This window comes from Stenella coeruleoalba (assembly GCF_951394435.1).
Source record: "Stenella coeruleoalba genome assembly, chromosome: 20".
Taxonomy (NCBI): domain Eukaryota; kingdom Metazoa; phylum Chordata; class Mammalia; order Artiodactyla; family Delphinidae; genus Stenella; species Stenella coeruleoalba.
The window spans coordinates 48,786,544-48,804,482 of NC_137166.1; the positions used below are offsets into that span (position 1 = coordinate 48,786,544).

Consider the following 17,939-nt stretch of genomic DNA (forward strand, 5'->3'; position numbering starts at 1 on the left):
CACGGAAGGGACAGGGAGTTGGGCACTCTGGCCAGCTCCCCCGCCTCCGCCAGGGATGCTGTTACATTTTTAATGTCCCGGTGATGCTGAGAAATGGAGCAGGAGGGGGAGGAGAAGAGGGGACCCAGTAAGATGGCCCAGCAAAGAGAAAGTGTGTCACAGGTGTGGAGAGACATGCAGAGATGGGGAGACCCAGGAGGCAGAGAGAGCTGAGGGTCAGGGACACCGAGAAACGGCGGCCCTGAGACGTGGAGACCAGAAACCTGAAGAGATTAGGGACCCCAGGAATCGGTGCAGGGAGCCAGATTCCACAGACTAGGAGACCCAGACCCAGAAAGACCCAGACCTCAGATGTTGGAGATACAGAAGAAAAAGAAGATGACAACAGCTAGGATTTTTTTGGCCTGGTGAAAATGATCTGAAATTGATTGTGGTAATGGAGGCACAAATCTATGAATTTACTAAAAGCCATTGAGCTGGACACTTTATTTTTATTTACTTATTTATTCATTTTTGGCTGCATTGGGTCTTCGTTGATGCATGCGGGCTTTCTCTAGTTGTGGTGAGCGGGGGCTACTCTTTGTTGAGGTGCACGGGCTTCTCATTGCGGTGGCTTCTCTTGTTGCGGAGCACAGGCTCTAGGCATACGGGCTTCAGTAGCTGTGGCACTCGGGCTCAGTAGTTGTGGCTTGTGGGCTCTAGAGCACAGACTCAGTAGTTGTGGTGCCTGGGCTTAGTTGCTCCGTGGCATGTGAGATCTTCCCGGACCAGGGCTCGAACCCGTGTCCTCAGCATCGGCAGGCAGATTCTTAACCACTGTGCCACCAGGGAAGTCCCAAGCTGGTCACTTTAAAAGGGGGAATCGTATGGTATGGGAATTGTATCCCAATAAAGCAGTTAGAGAGAAAGACAGACGGACAGACACACACAGAGAGCAGAGACCAGGGACTCCTGGGAGACACAGTGGGGGGCAGACTCGGAACCCTAAGAATCAGAGACAGAGACACAAGAGATCAAAGAGACAGGACCTGCAGGAGGAGGAGGCCAGAGTCTCAGAGACAGAAATGTTTTGGTGTAAACTCTACGCTGGGCAGATCGGTGGGAGTGGGGTTCTGTCTGAGGGTCTTGACCAGGAAGAGATTCACCCCCAGAAGTATCAGACCCCACAGGGGAAAGCTTCAGGGGGGTCAAGCCCCTGCAGAAAGGCAGGGAAATCTCAGACCAGGGAGGGAAGGGGTCCCCCGAGGTGAGTGATGACCATGATCAGAGAGGTGGGCTGGGGGAGGGAGGTGCTGAAATGCAGGCCCAGACAGACAGCCCCATATCCTGGCTACCGCTGCGCACGCCCTCCTCAGACCGGCTCCTGGATGTCTGCTGTGAGGGTGGGCACTGTGATTAATGCAGTCAATTAATTGGCAAGGTAGCTGAGGCAGCAGCTGAGGCCAGCGCTCCAAGCACGCCGGCCTTCAAGGACCTGCTGGAGTCTGCTGCACCCCATGGTGAGAGGGCAGGTCATGATGTGTTATTGGTCTGGAGGGCGTGAGACAAGCCTGGAGGAGCCAGCCAGGAAGGGACCCAGGAGTCCGGGCCCCCAGCCCCTTCCTCTCTGCCTTGATTTCCCTTCCCCAGATCTCAGGGTCTCAGGCTATAAGTCTCTGCACGCCCCCAGATGTTTCCCCTGGGCTCACACAACGCCCTGGGCAGCCCCGACTCTGCCACCATAGGAAGCCTGCATCCCACGGCCCAGGCAGAGGAAGCGTGTCTGGGGACCCAGCTGACACCTCATGAAGCTGTCACCAGCCTGGCTGGCCAAGGGAAGCTGAGGGAGGGCGATGTTCCCATGGCCACACTCTCCCCTGCTGTGGTGCTGGTCACGTCCTGGCCAAGGTCAGGGCACAATCACCTGCCCAGCAGCGTGCTGGACACTAGGGTCTGAACTCCAGGCCAGCCTTCCTCCTGGCATCATTTCTCCTGCTTCTGCCTGAAACGCAAAACATCTGGGCATCAGCCCACACTAACCCCGTCCCCCTCACCCCCACAGCCAGTCAGCTTCTGTGTCCCAACCATTCCAACTTCTGAATGTGTTTCCAATCTGGTTCATCCTCCATCCCCACAACCCTGACCCCTGAAGCCCGACCCACTCCATTCTGAGGGATTTTTCTAAAGCACAAACCAAACCCTGTCCCTCCACCTGCCTATAACTCTCTGTGGCTCCCCAGTGCCCCCAAGAAAAAGCCCAAACTCTAACTCAGCCTCAGCCTGTATGACCTAGTGCACTGCTGATTCCCCGTCTTCACCTTTATCGAGCTCTTACAGTGTGCCAGGCACTGTTCTAGGCTCTGGGGATACAGCAGTGACCAAGACAGACGAAGATTCCTGCCCCTGGCACTGATGTTCTAGTGGGGAAGAGACATCAGCTGCTATGAGGAAATCGAAGCAGGGTCAATGGAGTTCCTGTTCTCATCATTAAGGTGGTCAGGGAACGCCCCAGAGCAAAGATCCGAAGGGAGGGAGGGAAAGGGAAGTGTTCCAGGATGAGAGAACAGCAAGTGCAAAGGCCCAGAGGTGGGACTTGCCTGGCATGTCTGAGGAACAGCGAGGAGGATGGTGTGGCTGGAGCAGGGTGAACCAAGGGGAGAGGGTGAGAGATGAGGTCAGAAAGAGGATGAGCACAGGTCACGCAGGGCCTTTTGGGCCGCTGTAAAGACTTGAGCTTTTCTCTGAGTGAGGAGAGAGCCATAGCAGGGACCTGATCTGCTGTAGCTTCTCTAGCTGTGTGTGCGAACAGACCTCAGGGGCAACGGCAACCCTCCCTGGGGGGATGACCCAGGGGGAGAGATGCCACTGGCTTAGACCAGGATACAGGCAATGCAGGGATCAGACCTGGTCCGCTTTGCAGATATATTTTGAAGATGGAGCCGACAGGATTTCCTGATGGATTGCATGGGTGGCGCGGAGTGGGGGGCGATGGTGAGAGAAAGAGAGGAGTCAGGGATGACTCCAAAGCTTCCATCCTGAACCTTTTACTGAAGTGGAAATACCTAATAAATGGGCCATTAACCCCACAGGGGCTGAACCATCCTATTCATTCATTCAGAATGAGACACTTAGAATAGGGATTGTAGAGCCATGGGATTTTTTTTTTTTTTTTTTTTTTTTTTTGGCTGCACCGGGTCTTTTTTGCAGCATGTGGGATCTTAGTTTTGGGGCATGCATTGCAGGATCTAGTTCCCCAACTAGGGATCGAACCCCAGCCCCCTGCATTGGCGCTGAGTCTTACCCACTGGACCACCAGGGAAGTCCAAGCCATGGGATTTTAGAACCTCATTCATTCTGCAAATATTAAGCATCTACTAGAAGCCAGTCTCTGTTGCAGATACTGAGGGTGAGCAAAGCCAGGCAAAGAATTCCTGCTCTCAGAGAGCCAAGAAGGTCATGAAACTCTGCTGTGTGAGATGGAGAGAAAGTGAGGTGCAGGGTGAGGGAACGAGGGCCAGCTAGTTGGAGAGAGGAGGGCTGTGTGGCCATCGGGGACAGAGTACTGGTGATGAAAGAACTTGCTGAGAACCTTGCCCCACAAGAAGCTAAACGTGGGTTTTTAAAATTTAATTTTTATTTATTTATTTATTTTCGGCTGCACCACTTGGCTTGCCAACCAGGGACTGAACCTGCGCCCTCCGCAGTGAAAGCACAGAGTCCTAGCCACTGGACCGCCAGGGAATTCCTAAAAGTGGGTGTTTTTTTTTTAATCCTCTGAAGCAGCCAGGGCCACTCTAGATGCAGGAGGGCAGCCTCCCTCAGAAGAGCGGATTGAACCCAGGTCACAGCAGTGAAAGTGCCGAGTCCTAACCACTGGACCGCCAGAGAACTCCCCAGAAGAAGACAGGTATCTTGCAGCCACAGTGACTTCCTTAGGACAGGAAATCTGAGTCCCAGAAGGGACCCAGCGACCCAAAGAGGGGTGTGGGGCTCTGTGGGCTATAGCTTGGCTTCCCTTGGCAAGGGTCTCCTCCTCCAGGAAGCTCTCCTGCCTCTCCCCTCGGCTGGGTCAGGCCCCTGCTCTAGGTTCTCCCCCTCCCCCCCAGCCCCACCCCTTCAGTTTTTCCAGCGAAGTGCTTGGTGATCACTGTCTGTACAATGTCTGTCTCCCCTCCTGAATGTAAGCTCCTAGAGGACAAGCAAGTGATTTGTCCTGACACATCTGTGGTACCTGCCCCCAGAACAGAGTTTGATATTTATTCAACAGGTTTTTTTTCTTAACAGTATTGATTGAGCACCTACTATAACCAGGCCCTGGTGTAGGCTCTGGGGATACAGTAGGAAACAAGACAGGCAAATCCCTGTCCTCAGGGGCTGACCCTCTAGCACCCAGGGCCTGCGGGTTGAGTCACTGTTTTTTGCCCACTGGTTGGCATAGTCTGGGAAAGAATAACTGGTGGGAAGGTTCCTACCATTCATGCCCTTGAAGTTCTAAATCTTCGCTTTAGGGACTTCCCTGGTGGTGCAGTGGTTAAGAATCCGCCTGCCAATGCAGGGGACACAGGTTCAAGCCCTGGTCCGGGAAGATCCCACATGCCGCGGAGCAACTAAGCCCGTGCGCCACAACTACTGAGCCCATGTGCTGCAACTACTGAAGCCCGCGCGCCTAGAGCCAGTGCTCCGCAACAAGAGAAGCCACCGCAATGAGAAGCCCGTGCACCGCAACGAAGAGTAGCCTCCTCTCGCCACAGCTAGAGAAAGCCCGTGCGCAGCAACAAAGACCCAATGCAGCCAAAAATAAATATAAAATAAGCTTAATAAATAAATAAATAAATAAAATCTTCACTTTAGCCAAGTCCTTCTCCAAGTGAAGAACCCTTAATGGCTCCCACTTACCTCAAGAAGAAAACTTAAGCTCTTGGCCCTGCCCTACTTTGCTTCTGCAGCTCACACTGGCCTGGGTTTTTCCCTGACGGAGTGCCCTTCCCTCCTCACCCAGCTAGAAAGGGGCATAGCCTTTGGGAACCCTTGTCCCATACTCAGTGCCTTTGGGGGCCATGTGGGTTCCTGGCACCTTGCGGGAAGGGGGTGGCCCTTCCTCAGCTCCGCCTAACTGTTGCCACCAGAGCCTCATATCCTGATTTTTGTCTGGATTCGACCTTTAATCTCCAGACCCTTCTGTGGTGCTAATTCACTTCTGGAACAATGTTATGTGGGCCAAAAGTAACTATGTGGGAGAGCCGGATTTGGCCTGCAGCGGATGGCTGGCCGCCTCTGCTTGACTCCCCCGCCCTGCCAGCCCTTTGAGGATCTTACAGGAGAAAATCATTGTAACGGAATTGTCACAAGGGACCCTGCAGGGCTGCTTAAACATCCCCATTTCACAGATGGAGGAAATTAGGCTCGAAACAAGGTCCCCACCTGGAAAGGGACAGAGCCAGCTGGAAGCCCCCAGCCAGGTGCTCCGGGGGCCCACACATGACACTCTGCAGTTTGGTCCCGCCGCAGAGGAGGAGCCCATCTTCCAAGGTGGCACCCTTGGGTTTGAGTTGCAAGATATACGTGGGGCTTCCACGAGATGACGTCTGTGTCACACAGTGGCCTTCACTGATGACTTGTTTTGAGAAGTGCTTGGGACGGGTCCTGCCCAAGGGGCTGCCTTCTGCTGGGGACCCTCTCACTAGGGGCCCCTGTTAATTTTCCCTGGGTTCCTGTGTGAGGCCAGCGGTGGCACATGCTCCTCCCCTCACATCTGGAGACAGCTGGGCATGGGCCTTGCCTTGAGGCTGGGTGTCGAGGGCTACTTGTAATTACACTTACCTGGCTATGTTTATTTACCAAGCACTGATCTTGTGTTTCCGGCGACCCTGTGTGCCAAGTACTCTACAAACATCCTTTAATCCTTAAACGGCAATCCCTAGGAGATGGGCACCATTATTACCCTCCTTTTACAGCCGAGGAAACTGAGGCACAGAGAGGTTAAATGACTTGCCCAATGTCACACAGTCAGTAAGTTGCCGAGCCAGGATTCAAACCCAGGCACTCTGCCCTCAGTCACCATGCTGTACTGCCTTACACAGCAGAGAAACATTCATCTTTATTCTGGTTTTTATTTTTTTTATTATTTATTTTTGGCTGCGCTGGGTCTTCGTTGCTGTGTGCGGGCTTTTTCTAGTTGCTGTGCGTGGGCTTCTCATTGCGTTGGCTTCTCTTGTTGCGGAGCACAGGCTCCAGGCGCGCGGGCTTCAGTAGTTGTGGCTCACGGGCTCCAGAGCGCAGGTTGAGCAGTTGTGGTGCACGGGCTTAGTTGCTCCGTGGCATGTGGGATCTTCCCGGACCAGGGCTCGAACCCGTGTCCCCTGCGTCGGCAGACGGATTCCCAACCACTGCACCACCAAGGAAGCCCCAGATTTTTTTTTTTTGGTCACGCCGCGTGGCATGCGGGATCTTAGTTCCCTGACCAGGAATCGAACCCGTACCCCCTGCAGTGGAGGCGCAGAGTCTTAACCACTGGACCACCAGGGAAGTCCCCTTTATTCCAGTTTTTCTTAACAATCAGAAAACAAAAGATAAGCTGGGAAATAAAAACCATACGTTCAGACAAAAACTGGTACGCAAATGCTCACAGCAGCTTTATTCATAATCGCCAAAAGGTGAAAACAACTCAAATGTCCATGAACTGATGAACGGATAAACACAATGTGGTCAATGCACACAATGGAATATTACTGAGCCATAAAAAGGAACAAGGCACTGACCCATGTTACAGCGTGGGTGCACCTTGAAGACATTATGCCAAGTGAAAGAAACCAGACACAAAAGGCCACATGTTGTATGATTTGATTTATGCAAAATGTCCACAAGAAGAGAATCTACAGAGACAGAAAATAGACTAGTGATTGCTAGGGGGTGGGAGGAGGGGGAAGGGGAGGGACTGTTTAATGGGTACAGGGATTTCTTTGGGGGATTGTAAAAATGTCCTAAACTTGATTTTGGCGATGGTTGCACAACTCTTGTGAATATATGAAAAGCCATTGAATCGTACTTTATTTATTTATTAGTCTAACTTTAAAAAAAATATACATAAGATATAGACATTTATTTATTTACATACTTATTTTGGTTGTGCCAGGTCTTAGCTGCGGCACGCGGACTTAGTTGCAGCATGTGAACTCTTAGTTGCGGCATGCGTGCGGGATCTAGTTCCCTGACCAGGGATCAAACCCAGGCCCCCTGCATTAGGAGCACGGAGTCTTACCCACTGGACCACTAGGGAAGTCCCTGAATTGTACATTTTTTCTTTTCTTTCCTTTTTTTTTTTTTTTTTTAGCGGTACGCGGGCCTCTCACTGTTGTGGCCTCTCCCGTTGCGGAGCACAAGCTCCGGACGCGCAGGCTCAGCGGCTATGGCTCACGGACCCAGCCGCTCCGCGGCATGTGGGATCTGCCCGGACCGGGGCATGAACCCGTGTCCCCTGCATCGGCAGGCGGACTCTCAACCACTGCGCCACCAGGGAAGCCCTGAATTGTACATTTTTAATGGGAGAGTGGGAATTATATCTCAGCAAGGCTGTTTTCAAAAAAATAGGCACAGCAACTACTGAGCCCGCGTGCTGCAACTACTGAAGCCCCGCGCGCCTAGAGTCCGTGCTCTGCAACAAGAGAAGCCACAGCAATGAGAAGCCCGCATGCATCAGTGAAGACCCAACGCAGCCAAAAAATAAATAAAAATTAAAAAAAAAAAAAAGGCACAGAGGGCTGTAGGTTTTATAGAAAGGTGAGAGAAAGTATTATTCCTAGGTAGGAAAAAAAATGAAAACTGTCCTCACACTTTGAATTTTTTTTTAATTTCTTTTGGGATAGATTCAGGTTTTTGTTATTTTTGGAGGATTCTTTTTTCCCTCCAAACATTTGATAATGAAAAGTTTCGAACACACATGTGTAAGTTGGAAGAATGACCCAGCAGCCTCCCTCATCCTCTGCCCCTAGACTTGACAAAGGGTCACATTTTGCCACGTTTGACTTCGTGACTTTATCGTTTTTGTTGTTGTTGTTTTTGATGAACCATTTGAGAGTACCTTACAGATATGACATTTCCACCCCTTATCATCTCCTTCTCCTTCTCCTTCTCCTTCTCCTTCTCCTTCTCCTTCTTCTCCGCGCAGCTTGTGGGATCTTAGTTCCCAGACTAGGTACTGAACCCAGGCCCTCGGCAGTGAGATCGCAGAGTCCTAACCACTGGACCGCCAGGGAAGTCCCATCCACCATTTATCTTCTAAGAAAAAGGAATACTACATAAAATAGATAACCAGCAAGGACCTATTGTATAGCACAGGGAACTATACTCAATATTTTGTAAAACCTATAAAGGAAAAGAATCTGAAAAAGAATATACAATACACATATATGTATTGAGAGATATATATAAACTGAATCACTGTGCTGTACACCTGAAACTAACACATTGTAAATCAACTATACTTCAATAAAATAAAAATAAAATAGGGAATTCCCTGGCGGTCCAGTGGTTAGGACTCCAGGCTTTCACTGCCATGGCCTGGGTTCAATCCCTGGTGGGGGAAATAAGATACCGCAAGCTATGCGGCACGGCATAAAATTAAATTAAATTAAATTAAAAAAATTTTTTTTAACTTTAAAGGAATACTACATAACCACAATTTAATCATCACACCTAAGATCATGAATGGTAATTCCATAATCATATGTCATCTAGCCTGGACACAAATGTCCCTAGTTTTCCTCAAACTCTTTCTGGCTGGCCTTTTGGGAATTGGGATTTCATAAAGATTCCTGCATTGCATTGCGGGTCTGCATTTCAGGGGGCGGCCCCTCAGTGATGGCCCGGCCTGGCCCGGAGGTGTCTGGGTCCTTCACTGACCCGACCTCTCTCTCTCCTCTCTCCGCAGGAGCCCAGGATGTGCGAGTTCGGGCTGCAGCCGAGGTGCGGGGCCAGCTGGGGGGCACCGTAGAGTTGCCGTGCCACCTGCTGCCCCCAGCGCCTGAAATCCGAGTGTCACAGGTGACGTGGCTGCGCCTGGACGCGCCTGAGGGTAACCAGAACGTGGCTATCTTCCACCCCCAGTATGGTCCCAGCTTCCCCAGCCCGAAGCCTGGCAAGGAGCGGCTGTCCTTCGTCAATGCCGGGCAGAGCACCGGGGCCGGGCAAGGCACAGAGCTGGAGGTGCGGGACGCCACACTGGCCCTCCGGGGGCTGACGGTGGAGGACGAGGGCAACTACACCTGCGAGTTTGCCACCTTCCCCCGGGGCACCAGTCGGGGAGTGACCTGGCTCAGAGTCATAGGTGAGCAGGGTGGGGGGCAGGGCTGCAACGAAGTGGGAGGGTCGGGGATGCAATGCACGAGAGCCCCTCAGCGGTCTGTTTCTCCTCTTTAGCTGTGATATCGACCTTGTCCGTGATCTTCAGCCAATGGGCAGCTGAAGCACCTACTGTTTGCCACACGCTGTTCTGCAAGTTGGAGAGACAGCCGGCAACATGTGTTCAGCAAATTGAGTACCTACTCTGTGCCAGGCACTATGCTAGGCTCTAGGGATAAAGCAGTGAGGAAGACAGCACTCCCTGCCCTCCTGGAGCTTATACTCCAAACAAAGGAGTAGATAACATCCATAAGAAAAATAAGAGTGAGTCAGGTGGTTATAGGTGCTTCAGAAGTTGGAAGGGAGCAGGTTACAATTGTAAGCGAGGGTGGTCTGGTGCTAACCCATAACCCAAACTAGGAGGTGAAGGAGCCCTGCAGGTCTAGGAAGAGGGTTTCAGGCAGTGGGAATAGCAAGTGCAAAGGCCCTGAGGCAGGGCACACCTGGGGAAGAGCAGGGAAGTCAGTGTGGCTGGAGATGCATGAATGGAGGAAAGTAGAAGGAGACAAGGTCAAGGAGGTGATGGCGGAGCACAGATCACAGCCTCACGGACCACGTGAAGATTTTGGCTTTTGCCTTGAGAGAACAAGAGCTACAGGAAATTCTGAACAGAAGAGGGATGCGATCTGGCTTGGGTTTTCACAGGCTCCTTCTGGCTATGTGGTTGGTGAGGGTGGAGGCTGGGAGACCACTAAGGAGGTGACGGCATATGTCCAGGTGGGAGGTGATGACATCTAGACCAAGATGGAGGCAGTGGGGGTGATGAGAAGAGATTGGATTATGGAAATATTTTAGAGGTAAAGCCAGAGAACAATCAATTTGGCAAACAAAGGAAACACCAGGATGTTGCAATACTCAGAGTGAGGGCCCCGGTGGACTCATTTACATAGAATGGTCAGCAAAAGCCTCTTCGTCGAGTCCCAAAGTGTGAGCAGGAACCACCCCCAGGGACACGTCCACGGGCAGAGGAATGAAGGCACAAGCAGAGGGAACAGCCTACGCACATGCTGGGACATGAGAGCCAGCTTGGCATGTCCTAGAGAGGAGGCTGGTGGGGTTGGTGGCAAGGGCTTGAGTGACCCTCAACAAGGCAAGAAAACAGACAGGGTCATGACGATTGCATGGGCCTCGTAGACAGAGGCCAGGTGGCTCGACTTCATCTGAATTTTTTTTTTTTTTTTTCTGCTACGCCGCTCAGCTTCCAGGATCTTAGTTCCCCGACCAGGGATTGAACCCCCACCTTCGGCAGTGAAAGCTTGGAGTCCTAACCACTGGACCACCAGGGAATCCCCTTTATCTGAAATATTATTTGGAGCCATCAGAGGGTTTCAAATCATAAGAACATCCTGACAAGGCTTTTGAAATTGCTTAAAAAAAAATGACTGGCTGCTGTGTGTGGGCCATCAGAAGGGTAGACGAAGGTAGAGGGAAGCAAGGAGACCAGGTGAGAGGAGGCATTGGCTTGGAAGGGGGAAGAAGCAGGAGGGGAGGGGAGGGGAATAAAAAGAGAAGTGGAAATAATCACATTTTTAAGAGACAGAAGGTGCTTGTTCGTGAATTAAGGGAGGAGGAGAATCAAGAACTCCCAGCCCTCTGGTCCAGCAGGAAGGTGACCCGCACAACCACTTAGCGAAATGGGGAAGACTTAGGGAAGGCGTCTTTTTGAAGATGCTATTTCTTGCTAAATCTAGGCAATCCCCTGGGATCCCATCGTCCCCCGGCAACTCCACAGAAGCCACGTCACTCTGGACACTTAAGTCCCCCCCTCTCAGCCCCAGAGAGTTGGGGAAGTGTACCGTGTACTGTCCCTCAGTACACACTTCCCTTCCCAAGGTGCCCCAAAACCACAGTTGTTTCACAAAAAGCACAGCTGTTCTCCCCGCTCATCCGTCACAAAGGTCTCTCTTCTGCAATCATTTGTTCTATTCAAGAGATGCATAGAGAGCGCCTACCATGCTCCAGGTGCCTACAAAGGTGCAGAACAGTGAAGCCTCTGCTTTCTTGGGGAGTCAGATGTTAGGGAAGTTTCCTTGAGGAAGTGAGGCTGGGATCTGGAGGAGGAGGAAGAACAAGACAAGGAGAAGGGAGGCCAGAGCACTCCAGGCAGTGCAAGTCGCTAAGACCCTGCAGTGGGTGGGAGCAGGGATGGGGTGGGTGTGCCTGGAGCTGTCATAGGACTGATGGGAGGGTGATCAGGGAGGATGTGAGCAGGCCCATCAGACTTTGGCGGTCAGGAGAGAATGCAGGAAGGATAGGAAAGGAGAGGAAGGCAGTACCACGTTGAGAAGCTCAGGACATATCCAGGTGGAGAGATCCAGGAGGCAGCTAGAGATGCTTCCTGGATCTCTCCACCTGGTGGAGAACTCAGGTGTCTGGTTATGGGCACACATTAGTAACTGTGGGTTGTCATTATTATTCCTCGTGGAGGTTTACCCTGCCTCATATTTTTCCATGTTTTCCAGGAGGATGAGTGAAAAGGGCAAAAAATTTCCAGCTTTGGGAAGCTCCATTGCCTTTATCCCACTTCTGGCACCACAATCTAGTGGTGATTAAAGGAAAAGAAGTTGGAGGGCTTTTCAGCTGGACCTTTGAACCTCATTATTCTGCTTTGGCTTTCCTTTTAAAATCTCGGCCTCTTCCAGACTTGTGGACATTGTCTGTTTTTCTAGCAGAGCAGAACAGAAAATATAATGGCTAATACTTAGGTAGCACAGTGAGTGTCCAGTACCGTCCAAAGTGCTTTACATATCAATTTATTTAATCTGTACAACAATCCTACGTGGTGGGTACTATGATTATCCCCACTTTACAAAACAGGAAGCTGAGGTACAGAGTTGGGAAATGACTTGCCCAAAGCCATGCAGCAGCAAAGCAGCAAAGCTGGGAATTGAACCCAGGCAGTTGGGGCTTAACTGCTCAGCTCCACTGCTGCTGAGGTGTTTGTTGAATGACTCTAGGTGTGGAGTGACCCACGCTGCCCTCTGTTCCTCTCCCCAGCCCAGCCCCAGAACCATGCCGAAACACAAGAAGTCACACTCAGTCTGGATCCTGTACCCGTGGCCCGCTGTGTCTCCACGGGCGGCCGGCCACCTGCCCGAGTCTCCTGGCTCTCACCCTTGGATGGGGAGGCCAGAGAGAGCCAGGTGTCAGGACCCCTGCCTGGTACAGTCACCGTCACCAGCCGCTTCACCTTGGTACCCTTGGGCCAAGCAGATGGTGTCAAGATCACCTGCAAAGTGGAGCACGAGAGCTTTGAGGAGCCAGTTCTGCTGCCTGTGACCCTCTCTGTGCGCTGTGAGTGCATCAGGATATGACCACACCCCCAATACAGTCTACACCGGCTTCTCTAAGGCACCGTATACATTATCCCTGAGTGTTGTCTACATTGGCATTCTGGGTCAGATTCTGCACTGCCTTCCTGCCCATTGTCTACACTGGCTCCCCGGGACATCTGCACACTGTCCCCTCATTGTCTATACTGGCTTCACGAGGCTCTCACCTTGCTGCCACAGTCAATGGTAAATCAGAACGGGTTTGCAAGGGTCGGTATTATACATTTCTTCCCGATTCCACATCCAGTGAAGTCTTACCGGTAGCTTCAATCAGCCGTGTGGAGTATTTACACCAAGGAAATTGGCAAACACCTCAAATCAGGGCTATTCTATTTTTTTTTCCCCTCCCTTTTCAGAGAGCCAGTTTACCAGCACACAACTGCACCCAGCAATCTTCTGGCTCTCATGGACCCCAGTTGACACTGCTCCCTCACTGTCTATATCCACTACTCTGTCTACACTACCCAACCCAATATTGTCTACATACACACCCCCATTCATACTGTCTAAATTGGTTCCCTGGACACTGTCTATACTGACTCTCCTACTTCTGCCCCCCAGTGTAATCACATTGGCCCCTCTGGACCCTATCAACAAAATATGTGTTTTGTTGTTGTTGTTTTTTGGCCACTCTGTGGATTAAACCCGGGACCACGGCAGTGAAAGAGCCGTGTCCTAACCACTGGACCGCCAAGGAATTCCCCGCTGTACGCTGTCAATATCAACCCCTTCTGACATGTTCTGCGCTAGCTCTTCTCCAAACTGCTTACACCGACACTGCCTGATATTACCCAGAGAGGCTCCCCCTGGCACTCTTCCCACAGACCCTGCCAAACAGTTACTTTAGCAGCTTTTCCAGCCGCTGTCCAGTCACACCCCATACCCCAGCTCAGCATTTTCTATACTAGTTCCCCAGACAATGCCTTCAGTTAAACTAACTCCCTTACCCACTCTGGGCATGTCAGAAATGACACACGTTATCTAGAGTGGCTGCCTCGGGCGCTGCCTGCGACGAACAGTAACTTCCTCAGAATGACCCTCAGCCGTGTCCCTGGACAGTGTCTATACAGCCCGGATTGATTTGCCCCAGGCATTTTCCATGGGTCCACCTCCTGCCAGCCCATTTCTTTAGGATTCTTATCTATCTGCTCACCTATCACCCCCTTTGGGATTCTCCCTGTCACTGAGCCAGTCCCCCCATTTCCTCCAGACCCCCCTGAGGTCTCCATATCTGGCTATGATGACAACTGGTATGTCGGCCGTAGTGAGGCCTCCCTGAACTGTGACGTCCGCAGCAAGCCAGAGCCCACAGGCTACGACTGGAGCACGTGAGTCCTGTTTGGACCCAGACTCTTGGGTCTGAGGGGGGAGGGGCCGGGGGTCTGGATCCTGGGTCTGAGGGGGGAGGGGCTGGGGGCCTGGATCCTGGGTCTGAGGGGGGAGGGGCCGCGGTCTGGATCCTGGGTCTGAGGGGGGAGGGGCCGGGGACCAGGATCCTGAGTCTGAGGGAGGAGGGGCTGGGGGCCTGGATCCTGGGGCTGAGGGAGGAGGGGCCGGGGGTCTGGATCCTGGGTCTGAGGCGGGAGGGGCCAGGGGTCTGGATCATGGGTCTGAGGGAGGAGGGGCTGGGGGCCCGGACTACTGTGCTGTGAGAGAGGAGCTCCAGCGGCCTGAAACCGTGATTCCTCCAGAAAGAGGGACTTGCAGTTTGGGGTGTTAAGGAGTAAGTTTCAGGTCCGTAGAGCTTGGCTCCTGAGGGCTATGTGACCTGTACTCCCCATGGACCATGCTGTCCTTCTCATGTGACCCCCAAACCCCCCAGGACTTCAGGCGTCTTCCCAGCCTCAGCAGTAGCCCAGGGCCCCAAGCTGATCGTCCACTCGGTGGACCGGCTCTTCAACACCACCTTCATCTGCACCGTCACCAACGCCGTGGGCACGGGCCACGCCGAGCAGGTGGTCCTAGTTCGAGGTAAGCGGGGCTTGGGGATGGTGTGTACGACTGGGTCTGCTCCCCAAGTGTTCCTCCCTTCTGGGTCCTGGGGCTGCACTGGAGGAGGCTGCGCCGCCGACTTGGGGAGAATTCAGACCCGCCTCAGTGATGGGAGGGGGACGGTGTGGCTTGCCCCCAGGTGGGATCTGGATTGGGGTGACAGGGTAGGTGCTGACAGAGGAGTTAGGACGTTGAGACCTGCGCTGGGGTCTTCCTAGAAAGTAGAGGCCTGGGAAGGGCCTTCAGGGAGAGTTCCAGGGACATTGGCCTGGCCTCCAGCCAGTGAGACACGCCCACAGAATTGCACAACTAACAGTCACTTGAGGGCAGCTAGACAAACACTCGGAAACAATGGACTTCTTACAGTGAGGGCTGGTCAGTATGACCCAGAAACCTGTTTGAGTGTGTGTTGGGATGTTTGTGTTTCTAGAGGTGGTATTTTGGGTTTCTTTTGCTTTGCTTTGGTTTTTGGATTTTTTTGGCCTACCACTTGGCTTGCGGGATCTTAGTTCCCCGACCAGGGATCGAACCCACGGCAATGAAAGTGTGGAGTCCTAACCACTGGACTGCCAGGGAATTCCCTGGAGGTGGTATTTTGGAAATGGTGGCTGATGTGTCTATGGGTCAATAGTTCTCTGAGTCTCCACAATGGGAACTCAAAAACACAGATAGGACCCAAGACTTAGCTGGAGAGGAAATAAATAAAGCCAAAAATAAAGCCCAGGTTCGGGCTGATGGAAGTGGGGTCGCCATCACAACTGTAGCCCAGGAGGCTTAGAGGGAGGCAGGGGGCCTCAGTGAGTGGGAGGAGGGCCCCCTCAGAAACACAACCAAAGACAAACTCACAGGCATGGGTGTGAAGACAGACACACCCACACCTGGAGACAGACGGAAGCAGGCCCCCTTACTGAGATGATCAACACACACACACGCACACGCACACCCGGAAAGACACCCAAGTGAAAACGGATCCCTCTTGAGGAATTCAGACACTCGCCGGGGAGATATGACGTAGCTACTGAGAAATAGTGTCACAGACCACACACCCAGAAAGACTGTTGGCCCACCTTCAGCGCATCTGACACGGTCAGGTGCACAAACACACACACCTGGAGGCAGACACCATCACGCAAACATGCCAGAAGCGAAAAGAACCGCGGACAGCAACAATTCCACGCGCGGAAGCATCGTCGCTCACACACAGATGCTGAGAAGGTAACTCGAAGACTTTCTCAAGTGCACACCCTCGGAAACTCCAAAAACCCCATTGTGGAGATTCTCTTTCAACAAACCGTCATCTGACAAGTATTTGCTGAGTCTTCCTCTTGGCCAGGCATAGAGGAGACTCTATGTGGGGAATACAATGGTGACCCAGTCTCAGTCCCTGCCCTCAAAGGAACAGCTGGAGGAGGGTCAGCTCCACCCACCCAGCGAGGTGCCCAACTGGAAATACACCCCCTGAACCTCTATCCCAGATACTCACCAGAGAAACTGGTCTCCCCACCCGCACTGGGTCAGTAGGCACCTCTGTGGGGTGGAGCCTGCAGAACACAGGTGGGATCACACTTGAGGGCCATCGGAGGAAGACAGAGCCACGAAAGCATGGACATGCCCCCGAAACACCCAGAAACCCCAGGGATATCCACCACTGGAAACCCCAAAGCGGACACGCTGGGTTCAGAGTTCAGCCTCGAGTGATATTCACCAAGTGAAACACACATACTCAGAGCCCCATCGGGAACCTGGGCAGTTGCAGGCTGCGGGTAATGCACAGAGAATCACACCCCCAGAGACTCTCCCAGTGGTGCCCACAGACCCGCAGACAGTCAAAAGCTTCATGGCAAAGACATGCACCTACGGATGGACGCCAACAAACGTGGGGACACCCTCTGAGCACCCTAGAAATCATCACGGGCAGTGAGTGTGCCAACAGGTGGCCTTGCCCGGAGAGGAGATTCGCTCACAGCTCTTGACAGGGTCACGTCAGAGGGTCTCAGAGACGCCTCACGTCCCCACGCGCACTCAGAACCGCATACGCTCGCACGCTCAGTTTGGGGTTCGCGCCAGCGAAAACATGAGAACACAGGCAAGGCCACAGGCTAGACATTGCTTCAGAGAATTTCTGACCCACAGACAGGTACACGCTCACCCACCATCTCCAAATCATCATCCCCAGTAACACAGACACACGTTCCGACACGTGCGAAAACTGGGCTCCAGACTTCACTGAAAGCAATCTTTCCCATCTCCAGGGTACAGGTACAGGAATACATTCCCCCTAAAAAGCTTCACAAAATACTACTTACCCTTCACACTTGAGGTAAACTTTTTCTGTTCTATTTTGTTTTACTGTTGCTTGTGAGGCACCAGACTGATCTGCAGCCCGCTAGGTCGTGACCCCCCCCTTTTTGGAAAGCATCCAGAAACAGATGCCTGGGTCCCAGCCCCTCTAGTGTGCAGAGGCGCAGGGAGGGGAGGGTCAGGTGTAAGTGGACCCTCCCCATCCCGCCCCCGCCCCGGTCTCTCCCAGTCACACCCTGCATGCAGGGGTGGGGGAAGCGGGGGATCTGATAAGATGCCAGTTGCATCCATGTCTATCCCTGTTGTGGGACCTGGACGCCCCCTCCCTCATCCTCACTCCTCCCCGCTTAGGGCTCCCTGACTTCCTTCTCCGCCCAACCCCACCCCCCATCCTCCCCCAGACCCCTCCCCTCCCACAAGCTCAGGCCCTGCTGGGAGAGGAAACCGGGAATGGGGGCTTCAGGAGCCCCATTCGCCACACTGGGGACACGTGCTCCCAGCCACTCCCGCTCCCGGTGTGTGTGTGGGGGAGGAATTACCAGGAGGCCCCTGGCCCTTCTCAATCCCCTTTCTCTCAAGTGCAAAGAGCTTTGGAATCAGACAGCCTCACACTCAAATCTAGGCTGCCTCTTCCTGGTTGGATCAGCCCCAAGATTCCATGACGCTGACCTCAGAGTTTCTGGGAGGGGGTCTCAAACTCGGATGCCTACAGGGTCCTGGCGAGTGACCGGGGTGGCCAGGTGTGGAACTCTGTCCCCTTCGGAGTCACCAGCCTGACTCATCCACAGCCCATCTCACCAGGTGGAGGAGATGAAAGTTTAGTGTTGCCAGAAATGATTTTTTTATTTTTTTATTTTTTGGCCACGTCTTATGGCATGCAGGATCTTAGTTCCCCCACCGGGGATTGAAGCCATGCCCCCTACAGTGGAAGCGCAGTCT

General features: G+C 52.8%; 1 protein-coding gene across 6 annotated transcripts in view; it reads left to right on the forward strand.

Moving 5' to 3' along the window:
• NECTIN2 (nectin cell adhesion molecule 2) overlaps window positions 1–17,939 on the forward strand; it is a 28,227-nt gene that overhangs the window by 2,730 nt on the left and 7,558 nt on the right. For all 6 annotated transcript variants that reach the window (XM_079908711.1, XM_079908712.1, XM_079908713.1 and 3 more), the window contains exons 2-5: window positions 8,906–9,301; window positions 12,373–12,669; window positions 13,918–14,035; window positions 14,530–14,678. In XM_079908711.1, coding sequence (XP_079764837.1) covers window positions 8,906–9,301; window positions 12,373–12,669; window positions 13,918–14,035; window positions 14,530–14,678 — 960 coding nt within the window. The remainder of the gene's footprint in view (window positions 1–8,905; window positions 9,302–12,372; window positions 12,670–13,917; window positions 14,036–14,529; window positions 14,679–17,939) is intronic.